This window comes from Miniopterus schreibersii (genome assembly GCF_964146895.1).
Source record: "Miniopterus schreibersii genome assembly, chromosome: 5".
NCBI classification, from domain to species: domain Eukaryota; kingdom Metazoa; phylum Chordata; class Mammalia; order Chiroptera; family Miniopteridae; genus Miniopterus; species Miniopterus schreibersii.
In genome coordinates, this window is record NC_138106.1 from 6,331,829 (window position 1) to 6,350,390 (window position 18,562).

Here is an 18,562-nt window from a genome sequence, read left to right on the forward strand (position 1 = left end):
TCGCTCTGTTGTTGAACTTGTCAATCCTGAGAAGCCACTTTCACCTATACTCATTTGTCTCTGGTGACGCGAGGGCAGACATCTCATCTCCATTCACAGAAGGAAAAGCTAAGAAGGTTGGTTGTTGGTTACTTTGACTGCTAGAGAATGATGCTTGAGAGCTGACAAACCCCCCAACCCGCATTTTCTAGTCTAACCCTTTTTTAAATTTTTTAATTGATTTCAGAGAGAGAGAGGCAGAGAGAGAAACATCAATGATGGGTCACTGATCGGCTGCCTCCTGCACAACCCCTACTGGGGACCGAGCCCGAAACCTGGGCATGTGCCCCGACCGGGAATCGAACCTTGATCTCCTGGATCCTAGGTCAGTGAGCCACACCAGCTGGGCCCAACCCTTATTTGCTAGTCCTTGGTAGTGAAAAGGCAGGAGTGAGTTCTCCAGATGCCGAGTGTGATTATTTCTTGATCTACCGCCTGTCCTTATGGACTGCTGAATCTCTGGGAACTTGAGGCGGGGACCTATACACTCATCCCCAGCAAGAGTTGTTCTTAATGACTTCAAGGCTAGATTGCCAAGAGAGAAGGCCTAACATCCAAGGGCTAATGAACTTCACATGCATTTTTATCATCCTAGAAGAGTACTAATTGATCCTGTGTTTGAAACTGGGAAATCTGGCTTTGGGCCCACCGAAACTGGTAAACGTGGAGTAAGTAGTAGGCCCACCGTCAGGTGGCCCCTCAGCACAGCTCCAGGGGGATGGGTCACCTCAGCCTGTCTGGAGCACTTGCTCTCTGTCCTGCCTTTTGTCTGGTGGATCCCTTCACTTTCCTGCTCCTGGCTGCAAGGACACTTCCTTAAAGGAAGCCTTCCTTGCCCCTTAGTGAAGGTTTGGTTTCTAGAGGATGTTTTCATAGCACTCAGCACATCCTAGTCCTTTACAGCGACTATGCTTGTGCGTGTCGGTTTAGCTTGTTTTTCCATCTTTATCCTGGTCCTCGGTGTGCCTGGCACATACCTAACTCAGAAAATATTTGAGTAATGGAACTAGGATTTAACAATTCCACTTATATAAAATGCTCAAATATTTGGGGGAAAATGAATCTAGGATTAAAACCGCATTTCAGTTCTATAAAACCAATAATTCCTTTTTATCTACTAGTTGCCAATTTAATGTTTTTTCTTAACCAAAGGAAATACTGGTATTCGAGTTAAACCCTTAACAAGGATCTTGAAGTAGAACTGATGCTGTGTCATGTCACGATGGCATTTCCTCCTTGTTTAGGTTCTAGGAAAGTTATCGCAGAACTCCCAGTGAATATTTAAAAGCAGTTCAACAGTACTAGAAATGATGCCAAAAACTTAAAACCTATATATGGTTCTATTTTGAAAATTCAGATTTTAGATTAACGGCTTTATGATGCTGAAAGTACTTAACCCCCTCCTTATAAATCTGCTACTGTTACACCTGACCAATTATCTTTACAGATTATATAAATTGTGCCAGATTGAGGGACCTGAGCTCCTATTTGAGACTTCCTTTGTAGATAAATGCAAGGTTATGTCAGTGTCAAAAACGCACAGTAGTGATAATCGCTTATGTCTTTATTTAATTAGCAATGTGAGTAGTTTTACAATTTAGGAATGTATTGTTGAGGAATGGAAGTAGTAAAATCTAACATTTTTGCATTTACATGAACTTTCACTCATTTTTCAGAATCTGTTCCTAGAGACAGAGAACCCAATACAAAAATGAGAACATGTTTGCATAATCAGGAGGATGCAGTGCAAATGCCTAGTGACACTCTGAAAGCAAAAATGGTGCCTGAGAAAGTTCCCCGCAGATGTGCTGCTGTTGCTGCAAATAAAATAAAGATAATGAGTAATCTAAAGGAAACGGTTTCAGGACCAGAAAATGTCTGGATTAGGAAGAGTAGCAGAAAACTGCCCCATCGAAATGCTTCTGCTGCGGCTAAGAAAAAATTACTGAATGTTTTTTATAAAGAGGATGATACAAGTATACATTCTGAAAGTGAAAAGAGCTAGAAGATATTATAGCAAAATGCTTGTTTTAGATCAGATCCTGGAAAGAAAAAGCACAGTAGTGACTATGAAAACGTAGAAGTGGAATTGAAAACAACCAGGGGCCACAAGGGACCTGGCAGTTGCATTCTGCTCCTAGCTCTAAAGGTAATCCCTTGTCACCTTTCAAGAAATTTTCTGAAAGCCATAACCCAGAGAGTCACAGTGGGTCCTAGGAAGGCTTCCTCCCAGTGAGCTTTGGTGCAGACACTACAAAGAATTCTGAGGAGGAAATAGATTTGTGAAGCCTGTATTTGGAGAGGTGGAATGAAAAGACTAATGGCCTCTCATAAGTTTACTCCTTTTCAGAAAGGAAGAGCCTTGGAGAAATTTCTTGATTCCTTGGAGGAAGAAAAATACAGGTGTCTTTCCATGTCCTAGGGGTGGGGTTGGTTACAGGACCCCCCAAAATCTGCAGATGCTCAAGTCCCTTCTATAAAACGGTGTAGTATTTGCATATAAACCTACGCACATCCATGTACTTTGAATCATCTCTACATTACTTAGAATACCTAATACTATGTAGATGCCATGTAAATAGTTATACTGTGTTGTTTAGGGACTAATGACAAAAAAGTCTCTACGTTCAGCATAACTACATAGTACACGTCGGCAAAAATGTGACTTCCCCCGCCAACACAGTACTCTTGACTTGTGGTTAAGTCCCCAGATGTGGAAACCTTGGATACAGAGGGCCACCTGTAATGGAAGTGTACAGGATCTATAGCAAAAACCTAAAGGAGTGAAAAAATTCAAAATCCAACCTGCTAATTTTAAGAGTTCTGCATTAGAGTATAAACCCTAATGATGACACTGTAGTGTCATTAAAATAAAAAATCAGGCACATTTCAAGAAGTGCCATCGAGCCTATTTGACTTTTGAATGAAGCAAATACTTTAGCAAGACAGTCCCTACAATTCACAGCCCGAGTCAAAGCAATTTAAACTAAGAACTGGGGGTTCTACGATAGGGATTTTAATAATCGAGTTCTGAAGTAGTGCTGGAAATAGAGGAAATCCATAAATGTCTTATTTTGTTTATATTAGAATTCATATTGAATGATGACCACTTGATATGACTAATTCAGGGAATCTATATTTTTCTATGAAAGCCATGAATGTAACTATCACAATGTCATCTCTTCACTTTTACTTTCGGGTAGCAGCATTTACAGAGATGCCAAAATGTGCCTCGTTATGAGGCAGGTCTTAGTTTTAATCAGTTAGAAAATACAAAGTATAGATTAAGATCAAAATAGTCATATTTTTAGATACAGTGACATCCTCTTACGTTTCTCTATAGCACCTTAAAAGTTAGACCTTTTGAACACTTTGAGCAAATTTATTACAATCTCATCACAACAAACTTTAGTGGCAGTATGTCTGGGCTATTTCATTGTGGCCTTCAGGAGGATTAGAAAATCTGGTCTTGATACTATAGAGAATTTCTTTGCAATGAAGTTTAATTTGTTGTCAATAGGTATTTGTTGAAATTAAAATCACCAGATTAAATGAACACATAGAACATACTATTGGAAAACTGAATTGTTAGAAGTTGTTTTCCCATTTAAAAATATCTGTGAATATTAGTATATGATTTGCATGTGTAAATCTGAAAAAGTAAAATGTGGAAACTTAAAGGTCTCTTTTCCTTTTTCATTAAAAGACTAATGTAACGCACTTTGTTCTGTTACACAGATTGGCCAAGTGTCTAGATTACTTGAAAAATTTGTGGTTGCATGTCTGCTTAAAAAAAGGCTTTTTTCTTTTCTTTTTCTTAGCGTAAGTCAGAATACTTCTACCCTATTATAGTTCGTGTCCTTTGCTCTGCTTACAGTGTATGTTCATCTGAAATTCTGATACCAGTATGTTACTAGCGCAGGTGAGAATTCCTAATAACTGATATTTTTAGGTGCATGGGGTTTGATTTTTGATTAAAAATGAAACTATACTTCCAGTCCCATGTTTACACTTTAATTTCATAGAAATTTCTTATTGGGTATATCATCAACAAATACCATAAAATGAAAATATTTAAGTCTCAAGATTATTTTATGCAAAAATTTTTGACAATTTCAGTGTAACAAAAGGGTTTCAATTTTGAATTTACAATTTACTGTAGTGGAGTTAATTTCTGTCAGTACTTGAGACTATCAGCCTTTTTTCATAATGGAAACCTTCTCTGGTTTAGTATTTAATTTGAACATATATTTGCCTTTTTTTAAGTGCTTGGCCTAAACTTGTTGTAACTGCATGAAATAAGCTTTTGTTTAAAACTTAACATTCTTGTAAAATGCTCTCTCTAAAATGTATGCAGAATTTTAATCACGGCCAAATGTATTATCATTACCCTATTTATCATGTTAATCAGCTTTCCAGAAATGATTTCTTCATAATATAATTGTGAAATCAAACTGAGGATCTTAATGGTAAAAATGACATTTATTCAACAAAAGGACTAAGACAAAGTGATACCAAACCCTTTTTATTCTGTAATTCAGTCATTCTATAATGCCAATTAACCCAGGAGTTTGAATGCAGTTTTAAAACATCACATTGGTAATCTTGTATATTCTAGCTCACTATACTTAAAGTTTCCTAAACTCTTACAGGATAGCAATTTGGGTCTTACTGGTTTATACTTAGGTGTTCAAATTTTGCTTTGAAGTCCAGTGTTATATTTTGCAGTAATGTGTAAAATTGCTAAATATTGGTTTTATGTAAATGGTTTTGTTCATCACTGTTTCTCCACATCTTAAAACAAGAGGTTTCTAGCAACTCTCTGAGATTTCTTTTTATTATCTCAAGAGGCTCCCCCGACCCCAAGTTAGTACTTAACTTTGTGACTATTTATGGACGGGGTTCCAAAACGTCAGCAATGCCATCTAGTTTCAGCACGACTAAACCTAGGTAAAAGTTTTCTTTAACTTCCCATGGCAATACCGGATATTTTCATTTTTATTTGAACTCTGTGGACAGTTGTCCTTTTTTTCTTCTGCTTGGAATAGTGCTCTGTGAACTTTGCTAGCAAATTTTAACGAAAACCAATTAAACACGTACTTTGCTTATCAGTGAAAGGCTATTTAAAGCAGAAACAAATTTTGTATTAGAAATACCCGAGTTTTAAAAAAAACGAATACGTTTGCAGTCTTACAAGTCTTTTAGATCCGCTAGCCGGCCGGCCGCCTTTGGAGAGTGAAAGCCTCGGGCCCGAGTCCAGGCCCCTCCCCCCCCCCCCCCCCCCGCGAAGCCCGGTCCCTCCCCGCCCGCCCTCCTTCCTCTGCCCACTCTCCCGCGGGGCGCCCGGCCCGTCCCACGCGCGAGCGATCGCGGTCTGGAGCCGGGTGATGAGTAAACTAAAGCTCACCGGGTCCTAACGGAGGAGGAGGACGGAACCGGAGCGAAAGGCAGACGGGCCGCCGCCCTCCGGGGCGCTCCGGGCGGGAGCGGGCTTCTTCGCGCTTCCCTCACCGCGAGAGTTTCCGGCCCCGCCAGGGGGCCCGCCCTGTGCCCGCCTCTCGCCTCTCCCTCTGCCTCTCTAGCCTGCAGTCATCCGATCTCTCGGTCTCCCCGCCCGGCTCGAGCGGAGTGAGGAAAAGCCCGAGTCTCGCGCGGCCCTCGGGGTCCGGGGCGCGTGCGCGGAGGCGGTGCAGGGGGCGTGGCAGGGAGCGGCTTCTCTAAGGGGCAAGTTCGGGGGGCGGGGGGGGGCAGGAGTGAGGGGCGTGGCGATGCTCGGGCGCGTGCGCGGGTTGGTGCGCGGGGGTGGGGCGGAGGGGCGCATGCGCCGTCGTGCGGCGCCGCAGTTGGGCGGGGCGGGTAGGGGGGCGGGGAAGCATGGCGGCCACGTTCTTCGGAGAGGTGGTGAAGGCGCCGTGCCGAGCAGGGACGGAGGACGAAGAGGAAGATGAGGGGAAGACGGACACGCCCGAGGACAGGGAGGTCCGGCGGCAGCTGGCGCGGAAGAGGTGAGGTCCTGGGCTCCGGGGGCCGGCGGCGCGCTCGGGCCTGTGGCCGTCGGTCCCAGCCAGACCCCGGCCCCGGCTGTCGCAGGAGCGGGGCGGGCGCGCAGGACCCCGGTGGCTGCCGCTCGGCCGTGCCCCAGCCTTGCCCTTGGCCTCGGGAAGTCCTCGGCGGGTCGGGCAGAACCCGCTGCCGGGACGGTGGGTGGGGGCCGGCGGGCGGGCGCCGGCCTGCAGTTCGGGCGGGTGGTCGGCTCACGTGCTCGTCAAAGGCCCGGCCCGCAAGACCCCCCTCAGCGCGGGGGCAGGCGGCCGCCCGCCCCCTGGAACTTCGTCCGGACTGCAGCCTGTCTCCTGCCCCACGTGTGTCATGTGTTTGGTTCATGGACATAAGGCAACCTCCTTAAAGCTTTATTCTCCGCCCCACACTTGGGTTAGCATCGTGTGTCAATAGCAGGTGGATGTCTTGTTTTTTAAGAAAGGATGATTTCCAAACACACAAAAATTGGAGAAAATAGCGAAATGAAGATCTTGCCACCCCTAATTGAGTCCAGACCACGATGGCCCTTTCACCTGTACATTTTTTCAGAATGCGTCTCAAATGCCATAGGCATTTTCTTCCTTTTGCTATTGTCACCCCTGACAACATTATTAATTTTTGGATAATTATTTTCTAGTCTCAGACGTGACATTTTACAGTTGCGTTTGTGTAACTCAGAACCCTAGACGTTTTATCTCTGCAGCCTCCTTTCGTGTAGAGCAGCCCCCCTCCGTTTTCTCCCTTGCTGAGAGGCTGGTTGCCCTGTAGGATGCCTTATACTCTGGGTTTATCCGATGCTCCTTCTTGGTGTCCTTTCGCATGTTTCCATCACCTGCATTTCCTGTAAGTGGAAGTTCCTTCTAGAGGCTTGGTCAGATTCAGGTTCAGTATGTTGCTGGGAAGAGTGCTTCGGAGGTGGTGGTTGGTGTTCCCTATGGCACCCTCTGTCCAGTTGTCCCACTTTTAGGGATGCTAAGATTGGCTGGTCGGTGGGTCCTGTGGGCAGCTTGGCCTCTGCTGTAGAGTTCTCCGGGAACTTTGTATGGAATGGTTTTCTCTGTTGTCATGGCCAGATTCCATTGTTTCCTGAGGATTATAATTATATTCTTTATAAAATCAAAATTTGTATTTTACTTACTACAAAATCATATGTATAGTAAGTATTCTTTTTATCATAATAAGGTACTATTTATATTTAAGTTACTTTAGTTTCACCTTTTTTTTTTTTCTTGTGTTAGGGAGGTGCGGCTCCTTCGAAGACAGACAAAAACATGTTTTGAAGTTTCTCTGCTGGAAAAATACCCTTGCTCCAAGTTTATAATTGCTGTTGGAAATAATGCAGTAGGTGAGTGGAAATGCATTAGACCAGACAATTTGTTGAAAGAATAAAATCTCAAGTTACTTCTTTTTATCATAAAAGACTTCAAATTTTTTTTTCAAGAAAAAGTCATAGTAGAGTTGCTTTGTATTTGAGTAAAATGTTTCATTGCTCATGTGGCACTGTCTTTTTGATAAGCTTAAAAAGTAAGATTTACAGAAATGTTTTTGGCTTTAGGAACTAACACACTCAAGGAAGTGGTTCTAGTGTGTTCAGGTATCTAGGATTCCTTAAGTTCCAGGGCCTGTTTAGGCCAGACTTGGAGTGACAGAGGTGGCATATGTGTATAGCCCCTTTGTAGCATTGGTTCTTAAATGTTTATGAATTAACAGACTCCTTTGAGCACATGATGAAAACTCTAAAAATAATAATCACTAACATTTTGAGTACTTAAGTTCTAAGGTCTTTACATAAATGAATCCATTTGAGAAGGTAAAGTTAGAATGGTGCCTGGTTCAGCTAGAACAACGTACACATGCAAGTGCACAAACCTGTGTAATTATAGGGGTTCCCTGGTTCAGAGAACATTTGGGAACTCTAGTTAAGATCCTTTGTCCTTTAAGGTAGCCCTAGTACTCTCAGAACAAGTACTGGGTAAATAACTACTGACTCATTTATACAAAGTTCTAGCCTAAAATATTCCAGGTAAATACTGCATTGTGAGAGTATGTGTCAGTAAACCTTGTCAACTCCTGGCTCTAATACCGTCTGTACTCGGGGCGTGACCTTTGACTTCTTAAGGCCTGCTTCCTTTTCTGCAAAATTGTGGTGTAAAGTTGATGGCCTGGAATGGCTCTTTTAGCCCTAAAATTCTATAGTCACATGAATGAACTTGTTTTTTATTGACTAGAAAATGCAACTTGCAGAACCAAATGCTAACTTATGTAAATTTTTCTACAGCATTTTTGTCGTCATTTGTTATGAATTCAGGAGTCTGGGAAGAAGTTGGCTGTGCTAAACTCTGGAATGAATGGTGTAGAACAACAGACAACATACATCTGTCCCCCACAGAGGCTTTTTGTGTGTTTTATCATCTAAAGTCAAATCCCTCGGTATGTGGAACTTACCTTGTATGTTTAAGACGTGGTTGTGTAGGCATCATTGATGTAGTGTTCATTTGAATTCCACCTTCCTTTCTATCTACTTTTGGGCTGAGGAGTTCTGCCTGTAGACAGGGTAGTGACCACTTTGTTGTTTATACACCGTTGGTAAAGTCCTTAGGAAATTCTGATATAGAAACAAACCATAAACATTAGGTATTTAACTGTTGCCCTCATTCAAAAGATTATTTTAGTTGATGACTCCAAATGAGCAAAAATGTCTTGGTTCTGTTAAAGTAGGGAGTTCTGCTGTGTTGCTGTATAAGCCAGTGTTTAGCCAGTGCCTGGTACATGCTAGAAACTCAGTTAATGTTTGTTGAACAAATGAATGCTTTATGCATTGTAAATACAATTCAGGTTACATCAAGGTTTCATCCTAACCTAATTTGTCCTGGTTTTTTAAGTCAGAAAAGACACTCTGTAGCCGATGCTGAGTGATTTCTTTGGGTTGTATTTGTCCTAATTTTTCTCTTGGGTCCATTCAGAGAACGCAGTGTGCTGGGCAGTTTGGGAGACAAGTCAGGCAGATGAGGTGGCCAAGCAGGTGACATGTCTGCCCGTCTGCTTGTCTGATAAGAGTTCTGTTCCAACACTGCTGGATACTAGAATAAAGGCCAGGGCAGGGATTCAAACAGTGGAGAAGTCAGTAACCCATAATATTATCATGTTGCTTATTTCAAAAGATAAAGAGCACGTGTCGGCCCCAAAGCTGTAGAATTTGATTTTGCAATACTCATAGTTTGTTTCTATAGGGTTACTCCAAAGTTATTGAAATTTTGCAAGGATTTTTATAAAACATCCAGAATTTATGGAAATTAATCAGGAAACTAAGCATGTTCTTTACCTGATCATTAGTAGGAAAGTTTGACTTTAGAATAGATAGTGAAGGTCAGGTAGGATAAATTTCTGTTACTGCGTCTGGTTGTATCATTCATTGGTTAGATATCTCTTGATTATTATTATTTTTTTAAATCCTTCAGGATATTTTTTCCTTTGCTTTACAGAGAGAGTGGAAGGGGGAGAGAGAGAGAGAGAAACCAAAACATGGATATGAGAGAGACACATCAATTGGTTGCCTCCTGCACGTGCCCTGATTGGGGCCTGGGATCAAGCCTGTGACTGAGGTATGTGCCCTTGGCCGGAATCGAACCCGGGACCCTTCAGTCCACAGGCTGACGCTCTAACCATGGAGCCAAAATTGCCAGGGCAGATATCTCTTGATTATTCAGAATCTATGTGTGCAGCTAATTATGTATCCAGTCTTCTTCTTTTCCCCTGTCCTGGGACCCACTTTCCCCTTTTGTGCTTGCTTTGTGCAGTTAGCGTATCTGGCACTATTTTAAGAGAAGACGTGGTTGACTTCTGTGGATAGAATTGCTCCATGAACGTTCGTAATCAGGGATCTCATCCTTTTCTGGCCTCGTGGCGTCGCAAGTTATTTCACCTGGAGCGTGTGGTCTGGAACTTGGTTTCTAAACTAACACCATCCTCACAGTCATCAGCAGCACTTCCGGATACAATTTGGGTTGAGGTCCTGTCAGGCCGCTGTTGTTTGCTCTGCTAGACTTGTTGATATAGTGCTTGCATTCCACAGGGTACTGATTTTGAGTGTGGTCTTCACAGTGTGACCTGCAGCAGGGCTGATACTACCCTGTTTTATAAAGAGGATTCTGGCCATCTTTACTGGGAGTATCTTCATTGTCTCATATGCCAGCTCCCAGTCAGTGTTCACTTTATTCCAATAGTAATTGCCAGTAGTAGCTTGATTCTTAAATTTTAAATTTTAAAGAAAAGTAAGCCAATAGCAAATTCAGGACAATAAGTGTTATCTAAGTGTTATGTTAGGATAGTCACGATGTATCCGGTGACAGTGTGGGGTGTGTATAAAATTTATTTGACCCTACAAAAACTTGGAATTTGGTTTTTCAGGTTTTCCTTTGTCAGTGCAGTTGCTACGTTGCTGAAGATCAGCAGTATCAGTGGCTGGAAAAGGTGAGAGATGCGGCCAGGAGTCCTTGAGGACAGGAGTTGCCATAATCTTTACACTTAAACCTACATGGTCAGATACTGAAGTGGGGGGAGTATTTGGGTTTTTTTTTCTTTAAAATATTGTAGGAATTTGTTAGAGAATAAAAGGAGTTATTTAACAAACAAAATTAGCATGGTGCTAAAGATTGTAGGTTGTAGAGGCATGGAAGTAGTGGAACATGAGTTGAATCCTTCCCATCCAGGCTCTTACTTTGTTTGAAAGAAGTACAAGCTACACGCATGGACTACAATAGGGGTCATGGCCAAGGGTGAAGACGGCAGTACTGGAAAGTCTCGGAGACGGGAGGCAGGCATTGGCACTCAGCTGCCACTCCACACTCCAAAATGTACCCATTGTTCTTAGCATTATGATGAATTGGTTGAGGCTTCACTTCAGGGGAAAATTATGCACCATAGTATGTGCCTAATAATACAAAATTTTCAGCGAATTTAACTCAATTAGGAATTTTAGAGAATAACCATAATTTTGGCGGTCATATTATTTTTAAATGAAGTCACAAAGCTGTGATATAATGAAATTAGTCTTGCAAATCACTTATGACATAATATAAAATCTTCACTTCTATTGTTATTATTTGAAGTAGCCATTTCTTCATACAATATTTTCAAACAAGGTGCTGTGACCTAAAACCTCTCTCTTTTTTTTTTTTTAAAGAAATAGCTGTTTCCTTTGTTTACATTATCATAAATTTTTAAAAGCTGGAAGAATCCTTGGAAAACCATCAGATACAAACTTAGAAGGACATTGAGGTTAGAGCGATTGAAACTTGCCTACAAGCATCGTATATAGTCATCCCCCCTTATCTGCAGGGGATATGTTTCCAGACCCCAGTGGATGCCTGAAACTGCAGAGTACCAAATCCTGTATATACATACATACCTATGATAAAGTTGATAAATTAGGCACAGTAAGAGATTAACAACAACTAATAACAAAACAGAATGATTAGACAATAATTGAATACAAGCACAGCAATACCTCAACAGTCGATCTGATAACAGACGGCTGCTAAGTGACAGGTGTGTGTACACAGTATGGATACACGGACAAAGCGATGATTTTCACGTTCCGGCTGGATGAAGCAGGATGGCGTGCGATTTCATCGTGCTACTCAGAATGGTGCCTAATTTAAAACTTAGGAATCCTTTATTTCTGGAATTTTCCACTTAATGTTTTCAGAACTCGGTTGACCACAGGTAACCGAAACCACGGAAAGCAAAACCTCAGAAAGCAAAACTGTGGATGAGGGAGGATTACTTAAAATTCATTTAAATTCACTTGAAAGTGATTTTTAAGAGGACTCAGTTGCAGGAGTCATTGGTGGATAGGAGAAGGAGTGAACGGGACTGCCATAGGGTTCAAAGTCGAGTGACTCATTTACCCTGGATGACTTCTGGCTGTTACAGTGGCTGCTCTGGCCATCTTTATTCCTGATTTCATTTTCTCAGACTGCAACTCCCTTAGGTAGGTAGTGCTGTCCTTCCTTCATAGGAGAGCAAAGCGACTGGAAGGTCAGTCAACTAGAGAGAGACAGAACCAAGATCAAATTTAGGTGAGGGGACAGCAAAGCATGTGTTTGAGTTTTCCATGGACACTTCTACCCCTGCAAGGCATGATGTTCCTGTGAGTGGTGTTAGATAAACACCTAGGGAAACGTTTCTGTTCTGTAATGAAGTTATATATATATTTTAATTTGAAATTAATTATATGTTAGGTTTTTGGCTCTTGTCCAAAGAAGACTATGCAGGTAACTGTTCTCACGTGTCGACACGTTACTGACTATAAAGCTTCAGAACCTACCAGCAGCCTTCGTTCTCCTTTCCTGAAGGCCCTAAAAACACAGAATTTCAAGGAGTCTCCATGCTGTTCGCTGCTGGAACAACCGAATATCGCGCACGATCTCCCTGCAGCAGGTGGTATTCAAGTTCGTAACCTCTACATTACACCTTGTTCTTGCTTTGTTGATAGATAGTACTTTGCATGTGAGAGAGCTTTTTGAGGTGGTTTGTTAATGATGGTTAATAATGCCTTGCTGTTTATCCTCAGTGTCTGTGGTTGCTGGTACGTTCTATATGGTTTGAGTTTAAAAACTTTCCACACACACAGTTATATTAAATAGCTCAGAGTTCTTAACTGTTACCCTTCAGAGTCGCTCTGTTTCTTCTTGGTCTTTGGTAACTCGTCATGTTAGATAAAAGTTAGTAGTATGTGAAAGTATGTTTTAATTGTCAAAATAGTAGGTTTTAGGTACTGAATCTTGGTAGTTTTAATATTTTTTTGTTCCTGCTACTAACATCATATCCAAATTAGATTGTCACTTTTCAGTAGTAAATATTACAGTATATAATTAGGTGTTATTTGTTAATAAAGAAAAGGTTTTTTTTTCCTTTAAATGTTAAGTTTATTAGAATAAGTGGCTCAATATTTTATACTATGCTTCATATATTTATTACATTTATTTTGTTTATTATAGTCAGCAAAATTTTAATCTTGTAGCTACTTAAGATGTGACTCGGCAGTATGTTCAGGAAACGCAAAATAAGCAATATTCACTTCTGTGATGCACCTGAAACTAATATTGAATATAAACTGTCATTGAAAAATAAAATAAAATAAACAATATTTGCAAAAGCAGGAGACTATTTAGGAAAATAATTGGCTTTGAAAAAGTATGCATTGTAATTCAAAATGGCAGTAAATGCTTTGATTAAAAGAGACAGTAAATGCTTATTTTTGAAAGCAGTCTTTATTTTTTAGAGATGTTTAATTTAAAAATCCTATAATAGAAAACCTAATTGTTTTTTTTTCTTGTATATTCCTAGTTCTGAGTTACTGTCAAGTATGGAAAATCCCCGCCATTCTGTACTTGTGTTACACTGACGTGATGAAATTGGACCTAATTACAGTTGAGGCTTTTAAGCCCATATTTTCTTCCAGAAGCTTGAAAGGTTTGGTTAAGGTAAGGTTTTATTTAACTCATTGACTTAATAGCCGAGCTATTAAAATGAACAAGCATAACAACAAACATAAATGTATGGGGTCAATTTAAAACCTGAGTAGCACTTAGAGATCCTTTTTTCTTAAAGTAAAGCTTCCCTATCTGGTGGTTAGAATTTGATCAGCACCCTCGGCACGCTCTCGTATAGATACCCCTCTGTAACTTGAGTGTTTGTTCGTGTGTGATAGATCAGTGCCAGGTGTTTAAATCCCAGGGAGCTGCGTTGAAAGATGAGTTTTACTGTTTGAGAAGTTTCTGTAACGAATTAATTTGGAAGGTTGGTAATTTCTGAGAAGGCATTGAATCAATTTGGAATGAATTAATTTGGAAAGTGGTGGTTTTTGAGGAGGCATAGCATGGATCAAATTATTATAACATTCCCTAATTTTTAATGGGACTAAATGTGTGAAGATGAGATAAACCTGTACCCTGCTTTCAGTTTGTATACCTCTGTGGGTTCTTTCCCCAGAAAAGTCTGTATTGGAACTTATGCACACAAAATTCTGCCGGTAATTTCAGGTAGTTTAGGAGCTCCCCTCCTTTCCCTAAGAGATTTGCTGAAAGTCCATGGACTCCCAGTTTGAGAACAACTTCCTTAAAGGGAAGAGGTTGTGACAACATTGTCCCACAGCCCCGTTTTATTCAGAGTGGCCATTAGTGTTAAGACAGCTTCTCTGGTGTGTGGGAATTAGCTCACCTCACAGGTCTCATAAATTAGTTTGCTGGCTAGAGTGTGAGTTCTTTGTGGGAACAGACCATGTTTTTCCATTTTGGTGTCTCCAGATCGTCACATACCTAGCATATAGAAGATTGCCCACAGTAATCATTTGTTGAATTAATAAGAGTGAAACTGTAAGACTCTTAATTTAGTGTAATGCAAGCACACTCGGCATTCCGTATCCATGGATGGCAGGCAGGGCCGACTGTTTACATTTTTCTACTCTGTTTTATGTAAGGGACTTGAGCATCTGAGAACTTTGGTATCCTGCAGTTACCGAGGGACAACTGTGTCTCTTCCAAATCCGCTAGAGTAATGAATAATCTTTCTGACAAATTGAGCTATTTATATACAGCATCTCTTTTGAAGTATATTCTAATACTTTTGTTTGCTTGGTTAACTGATTGGCTCTTCCCACTTCATGAGAACAGGGCCGGGCTGTTTTGTTCATGTTGTGGTATGGAGCTCAGCGCACAGGCACTCCAGAAACATTGGACCTGTTCTGAGAATTGTAAATCATGTGTCATATAGTGTTTAAGTCAACTTTTGGCTTTAAGAATATTCTTTGAAGGGGAAATTTAAATAATTTCTTAAACCTTTTCATTTCTTGCCTTAAACATAAAGATTGTGGGAGGGAGGGTGAATCAGGTGGCTGTTTTGGAGAATGGTTTTCTTAGGGAACACATACAGTTATCCTGAGTTTATTATTTCTGTCGCTCTAAAGTGGTATTTGGTTAACACAGTGGAATTCTCTTGAGTGCCTACTGCGAGGACCCCGTAGTGCTAGGTGGTCCACCACTGTGGGGCCTTCAGTGGTGCAGATGATTTCATGACAGGCCAATAGAGGGCACTATTGTGTGCCAGCCAAGGGAAGGGGGTGATCCATCAGAGGAGAGGCTCTACCAGGGATATGGCACTTAGTTGGATTTGAAAGATGGGTGAATCCTAGTGGGTGGACGTGTACAGATGGCAGCATGTGAGCCCAGAAGTGGGGCGAGTTCAGAGAGCATTGAGAATGGTGGTGAACGAGGGAGAATGGTGGTGCGCTGCAGAGGGAAGTTGGAGCTCATGGGGAGAGATGGTCCAAGCTAGAGTGTTGTGGCGCCTCCAGGCTTTAGATGGCCTGTGGAGGCTGAGAGGTTCCTCTGAGTTTTGGGTGATGGGAGGATACCTTTAGATGTGTGACCTACATGCCCTTTGATTGAAAGAGGAGGTGAACAGCAGTGCCCTTTCCAGTTGGGTGCTGGGACTAGGGGTTGGGGTTGCACAGTGCTTCTAACTGAATTCTCAGTCTCATCATGTTAATTTATTTTCTCCTTTCAGAACATCCCCCAGAGCAAAGAGATACTAAAGAAACTGGTGATGACAAATGAGATTCAGAGTAACATCTACACGTGATTCCAGATGGTTTTGTCATGTGTGTTACGTGTCCATTCCTTTGGGGGCCACAGCGGCACTGTTTCATAGGTTTCTTTTTTCCAAGGGGGTGTTGTGAGGATGTTAAAAACAATAAACTTATTTAAAATTCATTGTTGTTATAGTTGCTTTTTATGGTGCTGCTCTTCACAGCTGAAATAAGCCAGGCTTTTTCTCTGTCCACTAGGTGGGAGTATTGTTTTAGTTGAGTATTTTGAGGTGATATAGTTAAGTTTTTAAAAAGCTTTAGGTTGTATTAATATGGCAAAGTATAGTTAATTTGGTGCAGAAATTCTCTGTGATAACTGAAAGTTGTGCCGTTGGTGATTCCTAATATATGGAAAGCTGCTTTTTTAATGAATTCTACAGTTTGTTTTTTGGATAAAAATTGGGGATAAGGTAACAAAGTTATGTATTGGCTCAAAATGAAACAAAAAGAAAGTTGCATGTCATCACTTCAGTAACATCTGACAGGTAACCTCTTCACCCAACTTTCCCAGGGCTCTTGTGCAAGTTTAATGGAATTGGTACCATCAGCACAAATGGGATGTTATTAGAATGTGACTTGAGTCATGAACTCCGAGTGGCCACACTATTTCACAAAGCCACAAACTGCATTAGTGAAAGTAAATTCTAAAATGGTGGAATTTAGAAATGCTGCTTTTCCTTTTTCTTCCTTTTTAGTTATTGAATCATTTATATTCTATGGATTTATACATCTTACCCATTTATATCTTCTAGATTCAGTTTATTTACTGTTGTTGATCGTGGTTGGAGGTGGGTGGGAGGCACTGACGCCTTGAGGAAGTTTGGTTGCCTTCCAGTAGTGAAGTGTGGAAGTTTTGTGTTTGACCCATGTATGACTGTCTCCTGATGATAAGAATGGAAGTGTTTTCCTTGTTGCAAAAAAAAGGCATGCATCCATTTAGAAATGTGTTTGTAGAGCCCAGAGGTGACATCAGTTGTGAGAATGAAAAGGCGTAAAATCTAGATATATTGACTTTTAAGGCCAAAGTATCCAGGCAGATAAGAACAAAACAATTACCTATCTTGTCCATCAGCTATTCGTGCCTAATACCCACACTTAACCTTGGAAGCTTAAAACAACCACCATCCATTTTTCCTGAGTGTGCAGGTTGGATGGGTGCCCTGCTAGTTTGTGCCATGTGCAGCTGGTCTTGGCTCCAGCATCTGCAGTCACGTGTCTGACATGACTTGGCTGTGGTCTGGCTGGTCTAGGATGGCCTTGCCTGGCATGATTTGGCTGCTTGCCACGTGTTACTTGTTCTCTCAGCAGGCCTGCCCAGGCATTTCTCATGGCTGTAGAGGAGCAAAAGAGGGAACAGAAACTTGGAAGTGCCTTTTTAAGCCTTTGTATTAAGTTTGCAGCGGTCCTAATGTGTCATGTACAGAGGCAGTATTGGGGTGGGCGGGCATGACAAATTGGAACCATTAATACTATCAATGTGCCTGCATCTGCCTTCTGACCACAGTTACGCATCACCTGTCTCCCCGTCCCCCGCAAAGTATGCATACCCCAGTCCTAGGATACCGAGAGTCTTACCCAGTTATATCAGTCCAGGGTCTTGTAATCTAAATGCATCTTCTACAGAAACCTACAAAGTAAATAGACAAGTTGCCCTCTATATACCAAGTGCACAGTAGTGAGACGGACAGGCCATCTGCAAGAAATTTTTCCATTTGACAGGTGAAGAATAGGACTCATGAGTTGTCATTTGCCTACCAATTCTGCAATTCCACTGGACAAAGTGTCAGACTCTGGGAGTGAAAATTGTTCTGTGATGGGGTCCAACTTCTGTTCTCTGGCAGAGGCTCTTCAGTCTAGTTCTTGGTTTTAAGATGTCCTTTTTCATCACATGCCTTGCCTAGTTCCAAAGAAATAGTCTTTGGTAGCACCCGAGTAGCTTTCTTATTCATAGAAAGATGAATGCCTGAAATACAGTACCCTTAAAAACATTGTGGGTTTCCTGTGTATCTAATTATAAGTCTCCATGCTCCAAATGTTATATGTAATACTGTCAAGTGGGATTTTGCCACCTTAAAAACTTACAGGAAAGCCTGCCATAATTTCCTGGATCCTGGAATAAGACACACAACTTCTGGGTTACAGACAGAGGACTTACAGCGTAGCAAGGAGCCTGAGCTTCACGTCAGATTCAGAATCATCCAGATGGGTGCTGTGCACGTAGTGGGTCTGCCTCACAGCTAAGGACCCTCGAGCTTAGGGAATCCAAATCTTTTATGAAGGATGGCAAGCAAACCTGCCTTTTATCTTCCTGGACATTAAGGAAACCTACCCTTGGCTCTAGGAGACATCTCTGTCTTCCAAGGCTGTTTGTGTAGCAAAAAAAGATAGAACTTTTGCTCTCGAGTGCAGAAAAATGAGACCCATGAAGAATTGTCTCCCAGTAATGTTTACCTCTTGGATCTATACTACACCAGTGGCCGCTCTGAACAATAGGATTTGCGAACAGCTCGGACGTTGGCATGAAAGAGGAGCCAGGATGAACCCCAGCCCTGGCCTGTGGTCCTAGTGACTAGAACAGTGTAGCTAGCTGCACCAGCTGAGGTGGAGGACACTGCAGGTGACAGAAACCCAGTGTGGTTCTGGATGTAAGTTTGAGATGTCAACTAGATGTTTAGGTGGAGCTGTTGAGTAGGCAGTTGGATGTAGAGCCTGGTGTTTGGGAGACAGGTCTCGGCTGGCAGCTCAAGATGGGTGTTATCTGCAAAGGGACCATTTAGCGCCGTGGGCCTGGGTCATGTCACCAGGCAGTGACTATAGAGAGGACCAAGGGATGAG

At 41.7% G+C, this 18,562-nt stretch overlaps 2 protein-coding genes across 3 annotated transcripts in view; both read left to right on the top strand.

Annotated features, from left to right (window-relative positions):
- Nucleotides 1–4,849, top strand: part of BRWD1 (bromodomain and WD repeat domain containing 1) — a 90,362-nt gene extending 85,513 nt beyond the window's left edge. Inside the window, exon 42 of the mRNA XM_081138076.1 lies at nucleotides 1,716–4,849. Coding sequence (XP_080994202.1) covers nucleotides 1,716–2,044 — 329 coding nt within the window. The 3' untranslated portion in view covers nucleotides 2,045–4,849. The remainder of the gene's footprint in view (nucleotides 1–1,715) is intronic.
- A 978-nt stretch (nucleotides 4,850–5,827) lies between these two features.
- PSMG1 (proteasome assembly chaperone 1) lies at nucleotides 5,828–15,851 on the top strand. Of its 2 annotated transcripts, XM_081138435.1 has the most exons (7): nucleotides 5,828–6,044; nucleotides 7,317–7,423; nucleotides 8,357–8,508; nucleotides 10,486–10,548; nucleotides 12,321–12,519; nucleotides 13,429–13,565; nucleotides 15,646–15,851. In XM_081138435.1, the coding sequence occupies exons 1-7, from the start codon at nucleotides 5,914–5,916 to the stop codon at nucleotides 15,718–15,720; spliced, it is 864 nt and encodes a 287-aa protein (XP_080994561.1). In that variant the 5' UTR covers nucleotides 5,828–5,913; the 3' UTR covers nucleotides 15,721–15,851. The 2 variants fall into 2 exon arrangements, with proteins under 2 accessions (XP_080994561.1, XP_080994562.1); XM_081138436.1 differs by lacking the exon at nucleotides 10,486–10,548 and having other exon boundaries at nucleotides 5,882–6,044.
- Nucleotides 15,852–18,562: the final 2,711 nt, after the last annotated feature.

Bases quoted from the DNA above. Each gene is read 5' to 3' on its own strand.
- PSMG1 (XM_081138435.1), top strand. From the start codon at position 5,914: ATGGCGGCCACGTTCTTCGGAGAGGTGGTGAAGGCGCCGTGCCGAGCA. The intron at 6,045-7,316 runs GTGAGGTCCTGG...TTCTTGTGTTAG, and splicing joins CGGCAGCTGGCGCGGAAGAG to GGAGGTGCGGCTCCTTCGAA. The intron at 8,509-10,485 runs GTATGTGGAACT...TTGGTTTTTCAG, and splicing joins ATCTAAAGTCAAATCCCTCG to GTTTTCCTTTGTCAGTGCAG.